Here is a 23,044-nt window from a genome sequence, read left to right as displayed (position 1 = left end):
ACTGAAGAGGAGCTGCTGCAGCTGTGACAGTGAGAGCTGAATTTCATAGGGCACAGGGTGGGCTGTGTGAGAGGCGGTACACAGATCCCCTCATAAAGCTGTCCCCAGTATTGTGGTGGCTGGTAGCCGGCGCCTTGGGGGAGTTAAGGGTCACTTGGGCACAGGGCCGGCCTTAGGGTAGATGGCGCCCTGTGCAGAATATTCTTTTGGTGCCCCCCCCCCCCCCCCCCCCCCCGGCTGATTGTAGCCCATCCCAAGCCTATCTCTTGGAGACACACACTGTATATATACTGCTTACACAGACAGATACAGTCACATATACACATACAGACACACGGGGGAGATTCATCAGACATGGTGTAAAGTGAAACTGGCTCAGTCCCCCCTAGCAACCAATCAGATTCCACCTCTCATTCCTCACAGACTCTTTGGTTGCTAGGGACAACTGAGCCAGTTTCACTTTACACCATGTTTGATGAATCTCTCCCACAGTGTATATACTGCTTACACAGACACATACAGACACACAGTATATATATCCTGCAAACACAGACACACATACAGTCACATATACACATACCACCACTGGGAGTTGTTGTCCTACCACACAGAGCCACACAGGAGCATGCTGGGAGTTGTTGTCCTACCACACAGAGCCACACAGGAGTATGCTGGGAGTTGTTGTCTTACCACACAGAGCAACACATGGGGGCATGCTGGGAGTTGTTGTCCTACCACACAGGGGCATCCTGGGAGTTGTTGTCCTACCACACAGAGCCACACAGGAGCATGCTGGGAGTTGTTGTCCTACCACACAGAACCACACAGGAGTATGCTGAGAGTTGTTGTCCTACCACACAGAGCCAAATAGGAGTATGCTGGGAGTTGTTGTCCTACCACACAGAGCCACATAGGAGTATGCTGGGAGTTGTTATCCTACCACACAGAGCCACATAGGAGTATGCTGGGAGTTGTCCTACCACACAGAGCCACATAGGAGTATGCTGGGAGTTGTTGTCCTATCACACAGGGGCATGCTGGGAGTTGTTGTCCTACCGCACAGAGCACTAACACACACAGACAGAGATAGATATACTCACAGTCACACTGCAGCAGTAGTGGAGGATGTCTCTGCCCATGAGGAGAAGCAGGTAGAGTGGAGGATCACCCTGCTGGTGTCTCCGTCGGGGGAGGGGGCGGGGTTATGGGCCTCTGTGAGCTGGGAGACGCTGTGGGGGGCGGGGATGGGGGCCAGGCTGCAGTCACATGTCCGGGGAGAAGAGCTTCCTCGGCTGCTGTGCAGAGGCAGGGACGGATTTATGGCCTCAGGGGGACGCAGGTGGCGCCCCCTTCCTGCCGGGAGTGCACAGCGCCCTGTGCAGCCGCACTGCTCGCACACCCCTAAGGCCGGCCCTGCTTGGGCACTTGTCGTAGTAGCCTGGAGTGGTGTTAGACCCACCCCGGACTGTTGGCACCACCACAGCACAGAAAAAGAGGATAGCCCAAGTATACAGAGGTGTGTAGGTGCAGGTGGTCAAAGAGTAAATCAGAGTCCAATGCCTAATGCAAAAATAGGATACTTTAGTGGAGATGAATTTAGTGCAAACAATACATGTGATGACAGCACAGTGGATCAGTACAAATCTTCACAGAAGAATAAGGTGCTGAAAGTTGAGATAACTCCTCCTACAGGGGCTATCTAAACCCTCCTGGGAGTGCAGGGCTGTGGAGTTGGAGCCGGAAAAAATGTACCGACTCCGACTCCAGCTTTCAAAAACAATCTTAGAACAATTTAGAAGTTGTTGATCACTATTTGGCAGTTTCTGAGCTGAAAGAGTCCATTGTGTGGGGGAGGTCTGTGCTGTTCTCTCCCTGGATGCTGGATGACTGTATATGAGCAGCAGTGTAATATGAAGATATCCTGTGTAATATAAAGGAGGAGGAGAAGAAGACATAAGTAGTGCAGCAGTAACCTCTGTCCTCAATGTGATGTTTTTCTTCAGTGTTCTATGGCTGAAGCTGTGTGTGTATGTATGCTATGGCTGCAGCAGGCTGTGTGTGTGTGTGTGTGCGCGCGTGCACGCGCGCGCGCTATGGCTTCAGCAGGCTGTGTGTGTATGTGCTATGGCTGCAGCAGGCTGTGTATGTATGCTATGGCTGCAGCAGGCTGTGTATGTGTGTATGTATGTATGTACTATGGCTGCAGGAGGCTGTGTGTGTGTGTGTGTGTGTGTGTGTCAGTGTGTGTCTGTGTGCTATGGCTGCAGCAGGATGTGTATGTGTGTGTATGTACTATGGCTGCAGCAGGCTGTGTGTGTGTGTGTGCTATGGCTGCAGCAGGCTGTAGGTGTATGCTATGGCTGCAGCAGGCTGTGTATGTGCGTGTATGTACTATGGCTGCAGCAGGCTGTGTGTGTGTGTGTGTGTGTGCGCTCTATGGCTGCAGCAGACTGTGTATGTGTGTGAATGTACTATGGCTGCAGCAGGCTGTGCGTGTGTATGTGCAATGGTTGCAGCAGGCTGTGTGTGTGCGTGTGCTATGGCTGCAGTAGGCTGTGTGTGTGCTATGGCTGCAGTAGGCTGTAAGTGTATGCTATGGCTGCAGCAGGCTGTGTATGTGCGTGTATGTACTATGGCTGCAGCAGGCTGTGTGTGTGTGTGTGTGTGTGTGTGTGTGTGCGCTCTATGGCTGCAGTAGGCTGTAAGTGTATGCTATGGCTGCAGCAGGCTGTGTATGTGTGTGAATGTACTATGGCTGCAGCAGGCTGTGAGTGTGTATGTGCTATGGCTGCAGCAGGCTGTGTGTGTGTGCTATGGCTGCAGCTGGCTGTGTGTGTGCTATGGCTGCAGCAGGCTGTGTGTGTGCTATGGCTGCAGCAGGCTGTGTGTGTGTGCTATGGCTGCAGCAGGCTGTGTGTGTGCGCGCTATGGCTGCAGCAGGCTGTGTTTGTGTATGTGCTATGGCTGCAGTAGGCTGTGTGTGTATGCTATGGCTGCAGCAGGCTGTGTGTGTGTGTGCTATGGCTGCAGCAGGCTGTGTATGTGCTATGACTGCAGTAGGCTGTGTGTGTATGCTATGGCTGCAGCAGGCTGTGTGTGTGTGTGTGTGTGTGCTTTGGCAGCAGCAGGCTGTGTATGTGTGTGTGTATGTTCTATGGCTGCAGCAGGCTGTGTGTGTGTGTGTGTGTGTGTGTGTGTGCTATGGCTGCAGCAGGCTGTGTATGTGCTATGGCTGCAGCAGGCTGTGTGTGTGTGTGTGTGTGTGTGTGTGTGTGTGTGTGCGCTATGGCTGCAGCAGGCTGTGTATGTGTGTGTATGTACTATGGCAGCAGCAGGCTGTGTGTGTGTGTGTGTGCTATGGCTTCAGCAGGCTGTGTGTATATGTGTGTGCTATGGCATGCCCCCACACCCACAGTGACCCCTCTATATCACTATGGCTGACCTCTATATTACAGGGATCTGCCATTGTTACCAGTGTTTCTGTGTGTATGGTGAATATTTAACCTGAGGGAGTTACTTGCTCAGGTGCCAAGGGACAGCACCCTGTGCTGGGACACCACAGTATCAGTACAGTGATTAGAATTTTTTGTTTTGTTTTATAAGAGCAGCAGGCATGTTATACTCTTCCCCCCTAAGATACAGCACACAGCACGCTGTATTCTCTACCTGTAACACCACACAACACACTGTATTCTCTACCTGTAACACCACACAGCACTTTGTATTCTCTACCTGTAACACCACATAGCACACTGTATTCTCTACCTGTAACACCACACAGCACACTGTATTCTCTACCTGTAACACCACACAGCACGCTGTATTCTCTACCTGTAGCACCACACAGCACACTGTATTCTTTACCTGTAACACCACACAGCACACTGTATTCTCTACCTGTATGACCCACAGCACGCTGTATTCTCTACCTGTAACACCACACAGCACGCTGTATTCTCTACCTGTAATACCACACAGCACGCTGTATTCTCTACCTGTAACGCTGATATTGGAATAAAGTAAAACTTTTAGAATTTTTTTTCTTTTCATTTCCACGCACATATTATGATCAAGCATCTTTTATCTTTGAAATTGAGCCCCACAATAAGGCTCTGATCCTCTCTGCCGTTTAGCATCATTTTTGTGAACACGCTGCAGTACTGCAATGACACTCCAACATGTGTAAACACAGCCCTAATTTCACTGCACACTTCTGCACAATCAGAGAAATCAGTGCAACACCTGCTTCTGGCCGGTCAGAGATGGGGAATAACTCGGGATTGGGCGATCCAGCCAAGCCTCCTGGGAGATCACTCCCTGCCCCCTGTCTGCATCATCAGCCTGATCTCAGCAAACACACACAATGTGAGGCAGAAGCATGGAATATTTGTCTCCTAAGGTGAGAGAGCAGTGGGAGCAGGATACAATGTGAATTGGCACAGGGGCCATTTTTTCACTTCCTGGATTTCTATCAGCTACCAGTGTGGCAGAACCGCACATAGTACAGATCAGTTTTGTGAGAGAAATTGAAAAAGCATTTCTCAAACATCAAATAATCTTGAATTCATACATAATATTTTGTCGCACAGTGCACAGCAAGAAACGAGATAAAATGATTGCGTGAAACAAACCTCAAGCATGCTTGAGTTTGCCTGAACCTGAACTCTCTGCATTTGATTATCAGTGGCATAAGAAGTTGGAAGCAGCCCTAGGGAGTCCTGGAAAACATGCATACGGCCATGGCAATCATGGTATTGTATATGGATGTCCCGGGGGGTGGGGGGTGTATTAAATATGTTTTTTAAAATAGAAATAAATCCATCGACTAATAAAAGTTTAAACGACTCCCCTTTTCCTGTTTTTTTTTTTTTAAACTAAAAACAAATAGATATATATACACAAACATGCACGCATATACATATATAGAAAAATAATAAACATATTTAGTATTTTTTTTTGTATTTGCTATTAAAATCACATTCTTGAACTTACATGGTAAACAGTGTAAGTGTAAAAACCTGCCAAACCTGCTAAATAGCTGATTTCTGGTCGTATAACATCCTATTACTGGTACAAAATTTCTCGCTGCACCCCTTGCCTGTACTTTCTATAAAAAGACATACTTCCAGCGGGATTGACATCCCACTGCGAGTATGTAACTGACAGCCCTGTTAACCCCCCGCCGGCTGGAGCATACTGTACCTGCACCATGCTCTGGCTTGCTTTGGGGGTTCCCAGCCACAGCGCACTGATTGGCTGAGTGGGATTGATTGGCTGTCCAGACGGCGGGAGCCCCCAAAGCAAGCTCCAGCCGGTGTGGGGTCTCCTTACATAGTTATCAAACAAACAGAAAGTAGTGTCACTCTTTGATGAAGATACTGGTGCAGGTTTCTTTATTTAGAACACATGGACACACACTGGGCAGATGCCAGGTAGGTGCAGGTTACAAGCTTGTTTCGCGCGGCTGCGCTTCAACAGACCCCTCCCCCTTAGTTATGTCATCCCTGTATAAATACTCCCAACAATAATGACGTAACAAACATGATATTGATATATATATATATATATATATATATATATATTGAAAACAATAGTACGCTGCGATAGCCATAATAGAAAGCTACGGTCCACCTTATCATTTAGACCGCCGGGCCCTTCAGCCTCAGTCCGTAAGATCCATTAGAGTGCCTTTACACGTACCGTATCGCTGCGTATTTATCGCTGTCAGTTTCTCGCACATAAATCCACAGTGATACTGATTGCTATCAAGTCAATGTATGTGTATTACTACATGCGAGTTTGGTGCGATTTTTACATGCGAGTTTTGATTTGGACATGATTTTCACAGACAAGTTTAACACCACAAAAATCGTTTTGTGCGATAAATACGCAGCGATACGGTACGTGTGAAGGCACCCTAAAGTTTCGGCTTTAAGCAAAGCACAGGACCTATCACAGCTATTACACAGGAACACCCTTTGTATCCCGGCAATTTTTACATTTGACATATTACCGGCGTGTACTTCTCTCATGTGCTGAATTAGTCTAGGAGCACCAGATCCCGATCTGATAGAATAAAAGTGTTCTTTTATCCGCACGTGTAATGCTCGTTTAGTCTGACCTACATAAAATCTACCACATTGGCATAGGATCACATAAACCACATGGTCTGTCCTACAGCAAATAAAGTCCTTTACATGTATTTGTATACCATTTACTATGTTCGCATCGCCACTCACTACTGTACAGGAGCAGGTAATCTGGAGGGAAATCCTAGATCCTGTACGTATATTTTTCTTTTTTTTCACTCGGAATTGCCACAGACTAGGGGAGTAACTTTGGGAACAGAGGGGTTGATTACAATGCAAGGGGTTCCTGGGAGGGGGGGTTGTTTAATATACTAGGTGCATGCAAGGGGGAGGGGGTTATATTAGTGGAATCCTGGAGGGGGTAGACGTTAACTACAATACTAGGAGAATCCTGGAGGGGCAGGGTTAACTACAATACTAGGGGCACCATGACAGTGGAGGGCTTATATATATTACTAGGGGCACCCTGGCAGTGGAGAGGTTATATAAATTACTAGGGGCACCATGACAGTGGAGGGCTTATATACATTACTAGTGGCACCATGACAGTGGAGAGGTTATATACATTACTAGGGGTATCCTGGCAGTGGAGGGGTTATATATTAATAGGGGCATCCTGCCAGTGGAGGGGTTAAATATAATACCAAGGGCATCCTGGAAAAGGGAGGGGTTAACTACAATACCCGGGGCATCCTGAAGGGGGCATTAGTTAATTACATTACTCGGGGCGTCTTGGAGGGGAAGGGATTAACTATAATACTAAGGGCATCCAGGCAGCAGGGGTATCCTGGAGGGGTTCACTACAATACTAGGGGCATCTTGAAGGGGGCAGGGGTTAACTCTTAACACTAGGGGCATCCTGGCAGCAAAGGAGTTAAAGTGACTCTGTACCCACAATCTGACCCCCCCCCCAAACCACTCAGATAGCTGCTTTTAATCCAAGATCTGTCCTGGAGTCCGTTCGGCAGGTGATGCAGTTATCGTCCTAAAAAACATCTTTTAAACTGGCAGCCCTGTCTCAACCGACCGTGGCCTAGATTGTGTATGCATTAGGCTGACACAACCTCTCTGTCCCTCCTCCCCACCCTCCTCATCATTAGGAATGCTCCAGGCATTCATCAGCTGTATCAGCACGGCACATGGGCTGGATCGTTAAGACACCTGTTTAGTTTTCCCTGCAGAGGAGTAAAAAAAAGGTTAAGAGCGTGGAGAGGAGGGACGGAGGGGTGGTGCAAAGTTAGGGCACAGATACTCCAAGCCACGGCCGTTGGGCACGGGGCTGCAAAATTAAAAGTTGTTTTTCAGGACAATAACTGCATCACCTGCCAAACAGACCCCAGGACAGATCTTGGATTAAAAGCAGGTATCTTAAAGTGTCACTTTCGTGGATTTTTTTTTGCAGAAATCAATAGTCCAGGCGATTTTAAGAAACTTTGTAATTAGGTTTATTAGCCAAAAAATGCATTTTTATCATGAAAGAGCAGTTTAAAGCTCTCCCCCCTGTCTTCATTGTTCTCCTATGGAGAGAGCTAAAGAAAAGACCAAAACAGGACAACAAAGAGTTAATCTACACAAATACCTCACCCAATCTCCTGAGACAATCACCACTGACCTGTCTGAGCTCAGATTACAGCTGTCACCCAGCTCTCTGTTATCTGCTTTCTGCTGTCAGCTAACTCCCTCCTTCCTCCTCCCCCCTCCCCTCTCCCTAGAACAGGGTAAGTCTGATGCAACAAGTCACAATTTTCTGATTTTTTGCAGTGGATGGAAAAGAGGAAGGAGGGTGGGACCTGGGAAAAGGCTTTTTACATGCAGATAATGGCATATTTGGCTAATAAACCCAATTACAAAGTTTCTTAAAATCGCCTGGACTATTGATTTCTGGAAAAAAAAAATACTACAGTGACTCTTTAACCTCTTAAGGACCCATGACGTAGCGGTACTTCATGGATCACTGTCACTTAAGGACCCATGACGTACCGGTACGCCGGCCCTTTAAACGCGCGGCGCTCCGGTGAAGATGGCTGCTGATTCTATCAGCAGGCATCTTCCTGTGTCACGTAGGGGGCAGTTTCCCTGCCCCCCGTGACGACTATCGCTGTGATTGGCCGATGACTTCTCATCGGCCAATCTCAGCAATCTCCTCTATTTCCGGAACCGGGCCCCGGCAATGAGCTGTGATTGCTGCTGTCCGAGACAGCACTAATCACAGCTGTGCCTGGGCATCATCTGCCCGTGGGTGCCGGCCCCCGATCGCCCGTGATTGGCTGGTAATCACCAGCCGGCCAATTATGGGCGATCTATACGACTACTCTCATCATCACCTTCTCTGCTAGCTGAGAATCAGCGGCAGAGAAGGTGATGATGGGAGTGATGACCCCTGTGCCCGGCGCCCGGTGCCGTCCTGGAGTTTGCCGGGCGCCTCCTCCCGCTGTGCTGCCTGTGCGGTCCCCCTTCTCCTCCGATCTCTGGTGTGCTCTCTCCTCTTCCCCCCTGCCCGATCGCCTCTCCCTCCCCAGTACCTGCTCCTCCTTGCCGCTGCTTCCTCCTCCTCTCCGCCGCCGCTTCCTCCTCCTCCCCACCGCCGCTCCATGCTGCCGCCGCCGCCGCTTACTTTTCCTTCCCACCGCCGCTCCATGCCGCTGCCGCCGCTCCGTGCTCCCATCCACCCTCCAGGTACCCTAATCAGGCACCCTCCCACCCATCAGGCACCCATCCCTCCCTCCCACCCATCAAGCACCCATCCATCGCACCCATCCGGCACCCATCCGGCACCCATCCCTCGCACCCTCCCACCCACCTATCAGGCACCCATCCGGCACCCATCCCCCCCTCCCTCCCACCCATCAGGCACCCATCCCCCCCTCCCTCCCACCCATCAGGCACCCCTCCCCCCCTCCCTCCCACCCATCAGGCACCCCTCCCCCCCCTCCCTCCCACCCATCAGGCACCCCTCCCTTCCACCCATCAGGCACCCCTCCCTTTTTTTCCTACCCATCAGGCACCCCTCCCTCCCTCCCTCCCACCCATCAGGCACCCCTCCCACCCTCCAGGCACCCACCCCTCCCACCCTCCAGGCACCCATTCCTCCCACCCCTCCCACCCTCCAGGCACCCATTCCTTCCACCCCTCCCACCCTCCAGGCACCCATTCCTCCCTCCTGGCACCCATTCCATCCCTCCCACCCTCCAGGCACCCTCCCTCCAGGCAGGCACCCACCCGGCACCCTCCCTCCAGGCAGGCACCCACCCGGCACCCTCCCTCCCTCCAGGCACCCTCCCTCCAGGCACCCTCCCTCCCTCCGGGCCCCCTTCCTCCAAGTTTCCCCCTTTCGGGCACCCTCCCTCCAGGCTCCCTTCCTTTGAGCACCCTCCCTCCCTTCCTTCGGACACCCTCCCTCCCTTCCTTCGGGCACCCACCCTCCCTTCCTTCTGGCACCCTCCCTCCCTCCCTTCCTCCCTCCAGGCACCCACCCATCCTCCCGGCATCCATCCTCCCCTCTCTGCTGCCGCCCTCTCCTCTTACCCTCTCCCCTCTCTGCTGCCACCCTCTCCCCTCCGTCTTGCTACCCCTCTCCTGACACCCTCTCCCCTCCGTCCTGCTTCCCCTCTCCTGCCACCCTCTCCCCTCCGTTCTGCCACCCTCTCTCCTCTTCTGCCACCCTCTCTCCTCTTCTGCCACCCTCTCCTCTGCCCTCTGTCCTTTCACCCTCTACCCTCTGCTGTTTTTCTTTTTTTTCTGCCCCCCAAGTAAAAAAAAAAAAAAAAAGTCAAAAACACAAATAAAATGTAAAAACAGTACATAAAACACACACACTAACACTTTCACATGTAAAAGCATAACACTTACACACCCCTCTAAGGGTGCCTTCACACACCGGATCCGCGGCGGATTTCACAATGTGGATTCGCAGTGGATCCAGTGTCAGTGCATCCATATGAGAATACATACACGCAGCGGGAATGACATCCCGCTGTGTGTATGTAAATTAACCCCCCGGCGGCCGGAGCATACATCACCTGCTCCCTACTCCGGTTTGCTTCAGGGGTTCTCGGCAGGATGTCCCGCTCAGCCAATCAGTGGCTGCGTGGGATGAGCAGACGCTGGGAACCCCCGAAGCAAGCTGGAATGGGGATGTATGCTCCGGATGGTGGTGGGGGGGGTTAACTTACATACACACAGCGGGATGTCATTCCCGCTGCGTGTATGTATTCTCATAGGGATGAACTGACGCTGTATTTCGCTGCAAATCCACAGCGTGAAATCAACTGCGGATCCCGTGTGTGAAGGCACCCAAATGAAAAAAAAAATGGCCACAGGTTGTTCTCGGCTGAGGAGGCATTCACCTGGATTGCCTCCGATACTGAGACAACCAGTGAGGGAGAAGAGGAAGATCCCTTGTTACTTCTGCCTTCCTCTTCTTCCTCATTGTCATCATCATTTAGTGATGATAAGCCCCCAAGGCGCCGCCCCAGGAAGCCCCACAAGCCCTCTCAAGTGACCCCACCCCGTACGAGCCACAGATTCCTGAGTTCGTTGGGGTCACTTGTGGGGGTTTTCCTCTGTTTTGGCAGCACGGGGGCTCTGAGAGCCCTTCGTCCTCCATTCTGGCCAAATCCAGCTTCCAAAATCCAAATTGCGCTCCTTCCCTTTGGAGGCTTTCCGTGCGCGGGCTTTGCCTTTTGTGTCCACATGTGGGGTACTCTTGTAATCGGGGTAAATTGCTCTACATGACTAGGGGTTCATTTTTTCTTTTAACCCCTTGTGAACATGAAAAATTCAAAGTTACACCAACGTTTTAGTGTAAAAAATAAAATTTTTCATTTTCACGGCACATTGTTCCACATTTGTGTCTGTCACCAGTGGGGTCCATATGCCCAATATACTTCTTGTTACATTCCTTGAGGGGTGTAGTTTCCATAATGGGGTCACTTGTGGGGGGTTTCCACTGTTTTGACAGCACAGGGGCTCTGCAAACCTGACATGGCCTTCGTCCTCCATTCTGGCCAAATTCAGCTTCCAAAAGCCAAATGGGGCTCTTTCCTTTTTGAGGCGTGTCCTGCGCCCGCATGATACACTATGTCCCCATATGGGGTATTTTTGTACTCGGGGGAAATTTCTCTACAAGTTGTATGGTTTTTTTTCCTTTTAACTACTTATCAACATGAAAAATTTAAGGCTAGACCAAGTTTTAGTGTAAAAAATTTTTTTTTTTCAATTTCCCGGCACATTGTGTCTGTCACACGTGGGGTCCATATGCTCACTATACCCCTTTTTACATTCCTTAAGGGGTGTAGTTTCCTATTTCTAAATGGTATCCCTTTAGGGGTGTTTGTTAGGTTTTGGCACCCCAGAGCCTCTGCCAACCAGAAGTGGTACTTTGAAAATTGGCCAATTGTAAGGAGGCTTCAAAATTCACTAGGCGCTCCTTTACATCTGAGGCTTGTGGTTGCATCAAATAGCGCTATAGGGCCACATATTGTATATTTCTATAAACTGCAGAAACGGGGCAATAAAAATTGGGGAGCATTTCTCTAGAAATAGGTTTTCTATTATGAGACAGATTGGATCACAGTATCATTTCTACAAAGAAAATTGAAATTTTCAATTTTCTCACACTCTTAGCTTTGATTTCTGTGAATCACCTAAAGGGTTAAAAAACTTGCTGGAATTGATTTTGAACAGTTTGGGGGGTGCAGTTTCTGAAGTGGAGTGCTTTGTGGGGCTTCATAATATGCAGCCCCCTCAAATACACGTCAAACGTGAACTGGTCCCTTGAAAAATCAGATTTTGAAATTCTTATGAAAATTTGAAAAAATGCTGCTAAACTTTGAAGCTTTCTACTGTCTTAAACAGTTGAACGAAAGTTTAATAAATGCTGTCAGCATAAAGTAGACATATTGCTAATGCTATTTCATATCTAATTTATGTGGCATAACCATTTTCCTTACAAGCACAAAATTTCAAAGTTAGAAAAATGCAATTTTTCTCAATTTTTCACGTTATTTTGGGGGTTTTCATAAAGAGAGGCTGCAAGTATCGACTCAATTTTTCCAGAAATATAAAGTATAACATGTCACGAGAAAACAATCTCAGAATCGGCCGGATAGGTAAAGGAATCCCAAAGTTATTAATGGATAAAGTGACACAGGTCATATTGCTGAAATTTGCTCTGGTCCTTAAGGCCATTTTGGGCTCCGTCCTTAAGGGGTTAAGGTACAAGTGGTTTGGGGGGGGGGGGGACGGATTGTGGGTACAGAGTCACTTTAATAATACTAAAGGCAACCTGGAGGGGAGGCCTTAAAGGAGAAGTCCACCGAAAATTTTTATTTAAGTATTGTATTGCCCCTGAGAAGTTATACAAATCACCAATATACACTTATTACTGTAAATGCACATAACATGCTTTTTCCCTGCACTTACTATTGCATCAAGGCTTCACTTCCTGGTGATGTCACAACCCGACTCCCAGAGCTGTGCGGGCTGTGGCTGCGGGAGAGGATGATGGTAGGGGGACACTGAGGGACACAGGGCACTGGAGGGACACTGAGCATCCCTCTGCCATCATCCTCTCCAGCAGCCACAGCCCGCACAGCTCTAGGAGTTGGGTCGTGACATCACCATTTTATCCAGGAAGTGAAACCTTGATGCAGTAGTAAGAGCAGGAAAAAAGCACTTTATAAGCATTTTTATAACTTTTGGGGGGCAATACAGTACTTTAATAAAAAATTTCACCAGACTTGCTGAAGTCCATCCGAACCCGAGCGTTCGGCATTTGATTAGCGGTGGCTGCTGAAGTTGGATAAAGCTCTAAGGTTGCCTGGAAAACATGAATACAGCCAATGACAATGGATAAAGCCTTAGGGCTTTATCCAACTTCAGCAGCCACCGCTAATCAAATGCCGAACGATCGGGTTCGGATGGACTCGAGCATGCTTGAGGTTCGCTCATCTCTACTTAAAGGGGTTGGCCACTTTATAGTAAAATTGCTCAGTGTACAGTATTAGTAAGTGTACTCACTGTATATACTGACAGCAGCTCCCTGTGTACCTCACAGAGCTAATATCAGACTCCCCTCCTCCAGGCTGGGCTGCCCTGCTCTGTGGTGTTTTGGTCCATAAGATTGCTTACATGGAGGATCATGTGACCATGCCCTACACCCCAGTGTCCACCACTGAGCCTGTATATGTCTATGGAGGACACAGTGGACAGGGCATGGTCACATGCTCCTCCATGTCAGCCATTTTGTGGACTGAAACAAAACCGAGCAGGGCCGTCCAGCCTGGAGGAGGGGAGTCTGATTTTAGCTCTATGAGGTACGCAAGAAGCTCCTGTCAGTATATACATCAAGTACACTTACTAATACTTTGTACTGACCTATTTTACTATAAAGTGGCCAACCTCTTTAACTACTATATGTGCTGGAGCAAGGAAACTAAATTGTTTCTCTCGCAGATTCAGGATAAAGAATTTATGACTGGGAGTAGTCTTCAAGATGGCCTGGCCTGATTGGAAAGAAAAAATGAATGACTGATCAGAGAAGACTCCCGACTTGAGTCACTGGATGTAACTGTACTAATCTGATACTGTATAAACCAATATAACAAAATTTCTTAATATTGCATAAAATCTGCAACAGATGTTCATGTGAATGTACACTAACTGTTCCACTAGAGTTAATATGATATTTTACGATAGACCATGGGTCTCCAAACTGCGGTCCTCCAGCTCTTGCAATACTACTTTTCTGATCATGCCTGGACAGCAAAATTCAAAGCTTTAGCTGTCTGGCATGATGGGAATTGTGGTTTTGCAACAGCTGGAGGGCCACAGTTTGGAGACCATGCATTTGACTAATGGTGCGTTTACACAGACAGATTTATCTGACAGATTTTGGAAGCCAAAGCCAGAAATGGATTTAAAAAGAGAAGAAATCCCAGCCTTTTCTTTATGACCTGTTCTCTGTTTATAGTCTGTTCCTTGTTTGGGCTTCAAAGATCTGTCAGATAAATCTCTCTGTGTAAACACACCATAAGGTACCGACATTCCTGTGTTAAGTTTTCGGTTTGGCCAACTTTGCTTGAACGTTGCTCAGCTCACTTGCCATTCCACTCAGCAGTAGCTGAAGCGAGGGAATATTGCCCTTGATGACACCCGTCTCTAACCTTAGCCATAAAATATCATTACACTGGGGCTCATGCTGGATGGATGGACCAGGAAGCCCCGCCTCCTAATTCACAGGTACAAGCAGCATGGAGCAGAGACAATGACTCCTCTGTTAAGGTACCTATGGATATCTATGGATTTATGATTTTATCTGTGGATTAGAATGAAGGATATTTTTTACAGGGCTGGTTTTTGCTGTGCGCTGGGGCCTCCCGCTAAGGGTAGTAGTAGGTGGTGGTACTGGGTAGGACCCGGGTAGCCAGTTGCCAGATGTTAGGTCACGGTATTGGCACGAGGGGAGCTGACTAACCCACTGGATCCTGACCATGCGGGGCCCGAGCAATTCTTCGTTGTCCCTAGTCAAGGCACCAATAACTAGACCAATGCCAGGGTTCAGAAACAACGGTAGTTGTGCGTTTATTATAACGGAGGTAACCAATAGCAACAGTCTCTCTGGATGCAACCAGGATTGAGGCAGACTTGAATATAACTGAGGAATGGGTGATGCTGCAATAGGATGTGATGGTAGCTTTACTTGAAGTGAGGAGACTGAATGATGGGAGTAGAAGTGCCAAAGATATGATACTGGGCGTCATCAGCCGCTCAGCCGCGATTGGCTGAGCATAACTGTGCTCAGCCAATCGCTGAGCACAGTTATGACGCGGCAGAGGGGGGGCGGCGGCAGGGATTCGTCCGTCCGTCCGAAGATGACGTTTGGCACAAGATGGCGGACGGGCTCGACACGGATCAGGTAATGTATAATGCACCACACACTTTCGGGTACACGGGCGGGGGTGGTGGGACACGGGGAAGGGGGCCATTCACAGACATAACATACATTACAAAGTTGTATAACTTTGTAATGTGTGTTATTCTGTGAATAATTTTTTAGCGCCGCACTACCCCTTTAAGCTTTCTAATGGTAAGATTCTCCATGTTGCTCAAAGCAACCAATCACAGCGATTCACGATTTCGAAATAACGATTTTTTTTTATAACGATCAGCGTTATGGAACGATATATCGTACAGAAAATTTGTTTTGAGATCGTATTGCGATCTGTTAAGCCTATCTCACACATAGGTAAAATCAGTGAACGACTGTTTACACGGAACGATCGGCGAATTTTTTGCGATCGAACGACGATTTATGAACATGTTAAAAGATCAAAATGAACGATTTTTCGATCGTTGGCCGCGTTTACACGTACGATTATCATTCGAATTCGATCGTTATCGCTAAATTCGCCCGATAATCGCTCTGTGTAAACGTAGCATTAGGGTCCATTTACACAGAAAGATTATCTGACAGATTATCTGCCAAAGATTTGAAGCCAAAACCAGGAACAGACTATAATCAGAGATCAGGTCATAAAGGAAAGCCTGAAATTTCTCCTCTTTTCAAATCTATTCCTGGCTTTGGCTTCAAATCTTTAACAGATAATCTGTCAGATAATCTTTCTGTGTAAATGGACCCGTATTTATTAATTAAAACCTTTCACTCCACTCCCCTTATTGTGATGCTGGTAGGACCTAAAGTTCCTCTTCCTGAACAATTACTTTTGCTTTCATTTCCCAGCCTGAGTTTGAGACTGTGAAAACAACACCCAGTGATTCTACTTCGCATTCTCAACTGCATGTGCTGTTTAGTACGAGTAAAGGTAAGATCCCATTGAATTTTCTTTATCAGTAAATATGTAGAATGTTGTTTTCAGATGAACCCCTTCAGGACAAGGCCAATGTTGGCTTTAAGAACCAAGGCCTATTTTGTAAATCTAAAAGGGTCTCTTTATGTGGTCATAACTTCACAGTCTCTGCTTGTAAGAAAGATACACATAAATTGGATAATATTTCACATTCACAATAGGGGAGATTTGTCAAAGTGTGTAAAATATACACTGGTGTAAACTGCTCATAGCATCCAGTTAAACCTCAGCTTTAAAGTGACTCTGTACCCACAATCTGCCCACCCCAAACCGCTTGTACCTTCAGATAGCTTCGTTTAATCCAAGATCTGTTCTGGGGTCCGTTTGGCAGGTGATGCAGTTATTGTCCTAAAAAACAACTTTTAAACTTGCAGCCCTGTGTCAAACTTGCATGGCCTAGACCCTAGAGTGTCTGTGCATTAGGCTGGCACAACCTCTCTGTCCCTCCTCCCCGCTCTCTTTATCATTAGGACTGCCCCAGGCAGGTATTCTCCTATTCATCAGCTGTGTGAGCACGGCACATGGACTGGATCGTTAAGGCACCTGCGCAGTGTTCACTGTAGAGGAATAGGAAAAAAACAATTTTTAAACTGGCAGCCCCGTGCCCAACGGTCGGGGCTTAGATTGTGTATGGCACAATCTCTCTGTCCCTCCTGCCCGCCCTCCTCATCATTAGGAATGCTCCAGGCGGATTGTCTCCTATTCATCAGCTGTGTGAGCACGACACACGGGCTGGATCGTTAAGGCACCTGTGCAATGTTCAGACAGGAGAAAATATTCCAGTGGCATTCCTGATGATGAAGAGGGGGGGGGGGGGAGGGACAGAGGGGTGGTGCAAAGTTAGGGCACAGATATTGTAGGCCACGGCCGTTTGACACAGGGCTGCAAGTTTTAAAGTTGTTTTTTAGGACAATAACTGCATCACCTGCCGAATGTACCCCAGGACAGATCTTGGATTAAAAGCAGCTATCCGAAGGTACAAGTGGTTTGGGGGAGACAGATTGTCGGTACAGAGTCGCTTTAAAGCAACTCTGTACCAGCACCTTGCCACCGCCGTCACGGCATTGTGGAGCCCCTCACGCAGTGCCCAGTTTGAAGGTTGGCCTGTCTCCCGCTGACGGTATTTAGATGAATAACAACTTTTATCAATGTTGCTCAAGGCCATGCCAGTTTGACTGCCCACCCCGCAGCATCCATAAAAGTTGTTTTTCTTCTAAATACCGTCATTGGGAGACAGGCCGAAGCCAGCCAGGTGCCGGTACAGAGTTGCTTTAAGCTCTAGTAAAATGAAAGAGGAGCTGTGATTGTTTACTATGGGCAGTTCACACCTGTGTATATGTTAAGCCCTTTGATAAGTCTGGCCCAATATATCTACTTTATGCCAGCATTATTTAGTAAATTTCCTTTTATTTTTTTAGGCAACGTTCCCACACAGTATTTTAGCTCAGTATTTTGCAACCAAAACCAGGAGTGGATTGAAAAGACAGAAAGGCTTTGTTCATACACTTGAAATTTTGTGGATGACCGTCATTTAATATCAAATTACATCCGTTATTTCAAAACAAAGGCTGTTTTTTTTATTATGGAAATTATTTGCATTAAATGACGACCGTCCACTCAATTTCAACAGTGAGTTAACATAGCCTTTCTGTGTTTTCAATCCGCTCCTGACTGGTTTCAAAATACTGAGCAAAAATGCTGTGTGGGAACATAGCCTTAGGTTGTAGTTCAAAAGGATGTTGTCCAAAAAGACAATTTCAAAATCAGATTTTTGTAGGGATTAGTTAAGTTTGGAGGAGTGCAATTGAGGGGCCTGTATGTTAGAAACACAAATAAATCACCTTACCGCATGAAAAACAATGAGTTCCTAGTCATAATGCGCAGGTGCTCCTGAGCTCCCTTCATAGAGAGTGAGGACAGGCTGCTATCAGAGCAGCAGGGTCTTCACAGTTGCGTTTACACAGAGTTATCTGACAGATGTTTGAAGCCAAAGCCAGAAACAGACTATAAACAGCAAACAGGTCATAAACGAAAGACTGAGGTTTCTCCTCTTCTCAAATCCATTCCTAGCTTTGGCTTCAAAAATCTGTCAGATAAATCTGTGTGAATACACCACTAATGACGGACAGCAGCATAAGGCTATGTTCACACAACATTAAAAAAGAAGAAAAAGCATCCGATTTTAAAATGTAAAATAACATCCGTTATTGCGATTTAACTGACTGCTATGGCAATGCATTGAAGTCAATGGAAAGATGGACATCCATTGCACACAATGTATTGAATAACGGGCGTTTTTACCACGGACGTCAAAATAATGAACATGATCATTATTTTCAGATGTCTTTTGCAAACAGCAGACGTTTTTTATTAGTTGTTAACACACAGTTTTTCTTTTTTCACTGTTCTTTCTCCGTTTTTACTATTAAATTCAATGAGCTTTTCTATTAAGCCACACCTAAAGGCCAATTAGTAACCCAAACTAGAATAATGTTTTCTGCCATGAGCTCTAGTTTTTATTAATAACATATTTGTGAAGATCGGACGTTTTGATCACTTTTTATAAAAATTTTGTTTATATATAATGTAACATAAAATCGGTAATCCTGGCACTTTTTTCCCTCTTTTCGTGTATGCCGTTCACAATGACGCTTGTTATATTTTAATAAATAGGACAATTACGCACACTACGATATATTATATGTTTATTTATTTTTATATGTTTTATTTATATAATGGGAAAGGGGGGTTATTTAAACTTTTATTGGGGGAGGGGCTTTGGGGTAGTGTAATAATGATTTAAACTTTTTCCCCCCTTGGGGGACTTGTACATACAATACATTGTTTTCACACACTGATCATTGCTATGCCATAGGCATAGCATTGATCAGCGTGATAGGCGATCTGCTCATTGAGCCTGCCTGTGCAGGCTCAGTGAGCAGATCGCCGATCGGACCGCACGGAGGCAGGTGAGAGACCTCGGGTGGTCCGTTACAACGATCAAGACCCCCGCAGTCCCACTGGGGGGGGGGTCCTGATCTGTAAGTGACAGGGGATTGTGGCGTTTAAGGGGTTAATGAAACAGGTGATGCAGTTATTGTCCTAAAAAACAACTTTTAAACTTACAGCCCTGTGCCCTACGGGTGTGGGGAAGAATATCTGTGCCCTAACCTTGCACCACCCCTCCATATCTCCTCCCCACCCTCTTCATCATTAGGAATGCCACTGGAACATTTTATCCATGCTAAACATTTGCACAGGTGTCTTAACGATCCAGCCCATGTGCCGAGCTGACACAGCTGACGAATAGGAGGCAATCTGCCTGGAGCATTCCTAATGATGAGGAGGGTGGGGAGGAGGGACAGAGAGGTTGTGCCAGCCTAATGCATACACAATCTAGGCCACTCTCGTAGGCCACAGGGCTGCCAGTTTAAAAGTGTTTTTTAGGACAATAACTGCATCACCTGCCGAACGGACGCCATGACAGATCTTGGATTAAAAGCAGCTATCCGAGGGTACAAGTGGTTTGAGGGGGGGGGGTCAGATTGTGGGTACAGAGTCGCTTTAACGGTGAGGGCCGGACTGCTCACTGCAGCCGGCCTCTATCTTCTTTGAAGCGCGCTCCGGAGCGCGCTTCATAGCAAAAGGCGTATCGGTACGCCCAGGGTTGTCTGGGCACAGACTTCCAGGGCGTACCGGTACGTCCTTGGTCGTCAAGGGGTTAAATGACGTCCGTTATTTTAGATTAAATATGACGGATGTCATTTTAAACAGAGCTAAAAAAACATTGTGTGAACATAGCCTAACACTGATCAATGCTAGGCAAATAGTAATGACAAGTGTTAAAAATCTAATGATTGCTTCTAATAGTCACCTGGGGGACATAAAAACTATTAAAAATTATATATACATTTTTTTTTTTAATTACACGGCCCCTCCCCCAAGAAAAGTTTAAACCACCACCCATTCCCAATTTACAAATAAAACATGTAAAAATAAATAAACTTATTATATATTGTAGCATGCTTAATTGTCTGATCTATTAAAGGAGAAGTATGTTATTGCAACATAAAAGTTATACAAATTCTCAATAGACATATATTACGGGAACTGCTTATATCCCTCCTCTAACTGCTGCATCCTTGATAAAATGGGGACGTCACAACACACTGTATAAGTCCTTGAGGTGCGGGCTGTGCGGCGGCGGCTGCTGTGGTGTGTACAATCAGCAGCCTTGCTAACATCCTAATTTCCAGGGACCTGTCCCAACTGCACTGTGCCATAAGCTGGATCCCCCTCCAGTGTCGGTGCCCTGAAACGTGTGCGGCAGCAAAGGCCCCCTGCCTCCTCTCCTCCTCCCGCACATCTCCTTCTGCTTCCGCTGCCATGGCTGCTGTGTGGGTCCAAACAGGAAGAAAGGAGATGGAGGGAGACAGAGCTGTCTGGAGCAGCCCCATACCACCAAGCAGCCTTATTACCGCAGCAGAACAGCGCCATGGCTCACTCTAGACTCCAGTCCCAGCGATGCAGGCGGGAGAAGGAGAGGAGGCAGAGTTGCACACACTTGGGGGAACGACTGACATTGGAGGGGAATGCAGTTGACGGCATAGTGTAGATGGTATAAGTCCCCAGAAATCAAGATTTTAGGTAGGCTGCTGTGATCACACACACCACAGCAGCTGCCGCCCAGCCCACGCCTCAGGGACTTACTCATACAGAGTGTCGTAATGTCACCATTTTATCAAGGAATTGAAGATTTGATGCAGTTGTAAGTGGAGCGAAAAAAGCACTATAGGTGCATTTCCCGTAATAAGTGTCTGTTTATGTTGCAATAACTTAATTTAGCTTTGAGACGGACTTTTCCTTTAACCCTTAGAGGACCGGGCCAATTTAAATTTTTGTGTTTTCGTTTTTCCTCCTTATGCTTAAAAGGCCATAGCAGTTGCATTTTGTTCACCTAGAAACCCACTAATTGTACTTTGCAATGACAGGCTGAATTTTTTCTTAAAGTACACTGCAAAAGCAGAAAATAATTAAATGTGTTGTGAAATTGAAAAAAAAAAAACGCATTTAAAAAAAAAAAAATTTGCACCGTTTCCCCTGGGGTAAACGTTTCTTGTCATATATGTTCCTCAAATCGTTACGATTACAGTGATATGTAACGTGTATAGCTTTTATTTTATTTGATAGCTTTTCAAAAATTCAAACCATTGTTAACAAATATATGTTCCTTAAAATCACTCTATTCCCAGGCTTATAACGCTTTTATCCTTTGGTCTATGGGGCTGTGTGAGGTGTCATTTTTTGCGCCATGATCTGTACTTTATATCGGTACCTTGATTGCGCATATGCGACTTTTTGATCACTTTTGATAAAAAGAAAATGTGTTAAAAATATTAATATTTTAAGAAATATGATTCTAAACACAAACAAAATCCCCTGTCTGCCCAAAGAATTGACATGTCAATTCTTCTGGCGGACAGTGGATTTCGTTTGAGTATCATTGAGTCTATGGGACAGGGGAAACTTCAAGCGGAGTCCGCAACGTGGCCTCTGCTTAAAATTCCGCCATATATTCCGTAGTGGGAACATACCCTGAGACTGGAAAGAATACACCACTTCCTGCAGAACATACAGCAGCTGATACGTGCTGAAAGACTTGAGGTTTATTAATAGAATCAGATGAAAAGCAGAAAGGATTTGCCTAAAAAATACCTTTTATTGAGTATACATTAAAATACATAACATACAAATAACAAATATATTTACATTAATCTTCAATAGTGTATAGCCATGGGGAGGGGCTCCAACCACACTGTCCTATCTGGTATGGGGAAAGTCTGTATTCGTCCACAGATATCAGTCCCAGTGTCAATTCACAACAACAGATGGTTTGTAATCACTGCCGCCTCCCGGCCAATGAAAATATACCAATCAGAGAAATGCTCCTTTTAGTTAGTAACCATGATAGTCCTGTCTTCACCAGTCCAAAGAGAATAAAAGACCACCTTGCCTTGGGCAAGTGCAACTCAATATTTATTGCTGAATTCCGTGATTTTTAGAACTATGCCATAGAGCCCTAGAGCATTACTTGACTCAACCACAGGCATTAAACATTAAAGGGAATCTGTCAGCTCCTAGGCCCTACCTAAGGTGCTAACAGTGTGCTGTAGCTGGCAGTCTCCTATTAAGCATGGTTTTAGTAATTTTCTGTGCAGTGGATTATGTACAATCTCACGTCTCCTACTGTAATGAAGAGTCAAAGAGGAGTTGTTTGTGCCACACTCTGGCACACCTCATCGCTCCTTCCTCCTCCATCCTCTTCATGAAGACTGCCGGTATCCGCACCCCCTTGTTGGACACTACCATGACAAAATTACCAAGGATACTTGTAATAGTAAAAATTAAAGACAAGAAACTCCAAAACTTTGATGCGTGGGGGAAGGCCACAGCTTGTTTATTTGTCTAACAAATTTAAACAATAAAAGACATAACAATAGGGAAGGAAAAAGGACCTTGCACTATCTTCTTTGCGAGGCTACCTGCATGCCAGGCCACCGCTCCTGCGGTGGGCATGTCCTCGTTGGTGCGCCAAGGTGCCTCGCCGACCGTTCTCCGTCAACCACCGCAAGGTCCTTCCCCCCGCCAAGCTGTGACAGCAATCAAACACACAACTGTAGCAAAATACCCTAACCCAAAATGCCAAAAACCCATAAGAAAGAAGAAGTTTCAAAACAAGAAGCTTAGAGATCAAAGGGGGGGAGGGTGGGAAAACGTCTTCTCTGGTGCCGGACGCTGGGGGCGAATGGCACGTGACTTCCGGGCCCGCTATGACTACTTCCAGGTGAGCCCGCCCCCCAGCCAATCAGAACTGCCCCTAGCCCGGCTGATACCTAGTGCCCTCCTCTAAACCCTGGCCCCGTCAGTCAAAGGCACTGTCTGCTTAGGCAGCGCCAATGCCCCAGACTGCCGGTATCCGCACCCCCTTGTTGGACACTACCATGACAAAATTACCAAGGATACTTGTAATAGTAAAAATTAAAGACAAGAAACTCCAAAACTTTGATGCGTGGGGGAAGGCCACAG

The 23,044-nt window shown here is 46.8% G+C and overlaps 1 protein-coding gene across 4 annotated transcripts in view; it reads left to right on the top strand.

The window, feature by feature from the left end:
- Positions 1-23,044, top strand: part of STING1 (stimulator of interferon response cGAMP interactor 1) — a 127,741-nt gene that overhangs the window by 44,610 nt on the left and 60,087 nt on the right. For 2 of the 4 annotated variants that reach the window (XM_069970023.1, XM_069970051.1), the window contains one exon: positions 15,832-15,913. In XM_069970023.1, coding sequence (XP_069826124.1) covers positions 15,890-15,913 — 24 coding nt within the window. In that variant the 5' untranslated portion in view covers positions 15,832-15,889. Of the gene's footprint in view, positions 1-13,597; positions 13,662-14,334; positions 14,373-15,831; positions 15,914-23,044 lie in introns of those variants that run through there. The other 2 variants (XM_069970031.1, XM_069970041.1) reach the window with 2 other exon arrangements.

Source organism: Dendropsophus ebraccatus, chromosome 1 (genome assembly GCF_027789765.1).
Source record: "Dendropsophus ebraccatus isolate aDenEbr1 chromosome 1, aDenEbr1.pat, whole genome shotgun sequence".
NCBI lineage: Eukaryota > Metazoa > Chordata > Amphibia > Anura > Hylidae > Dendropsophus > Dendropsophus ebraccatus.
This window is presented reverse-complemented; position numbering and strand designations above follow the sequence as displayed.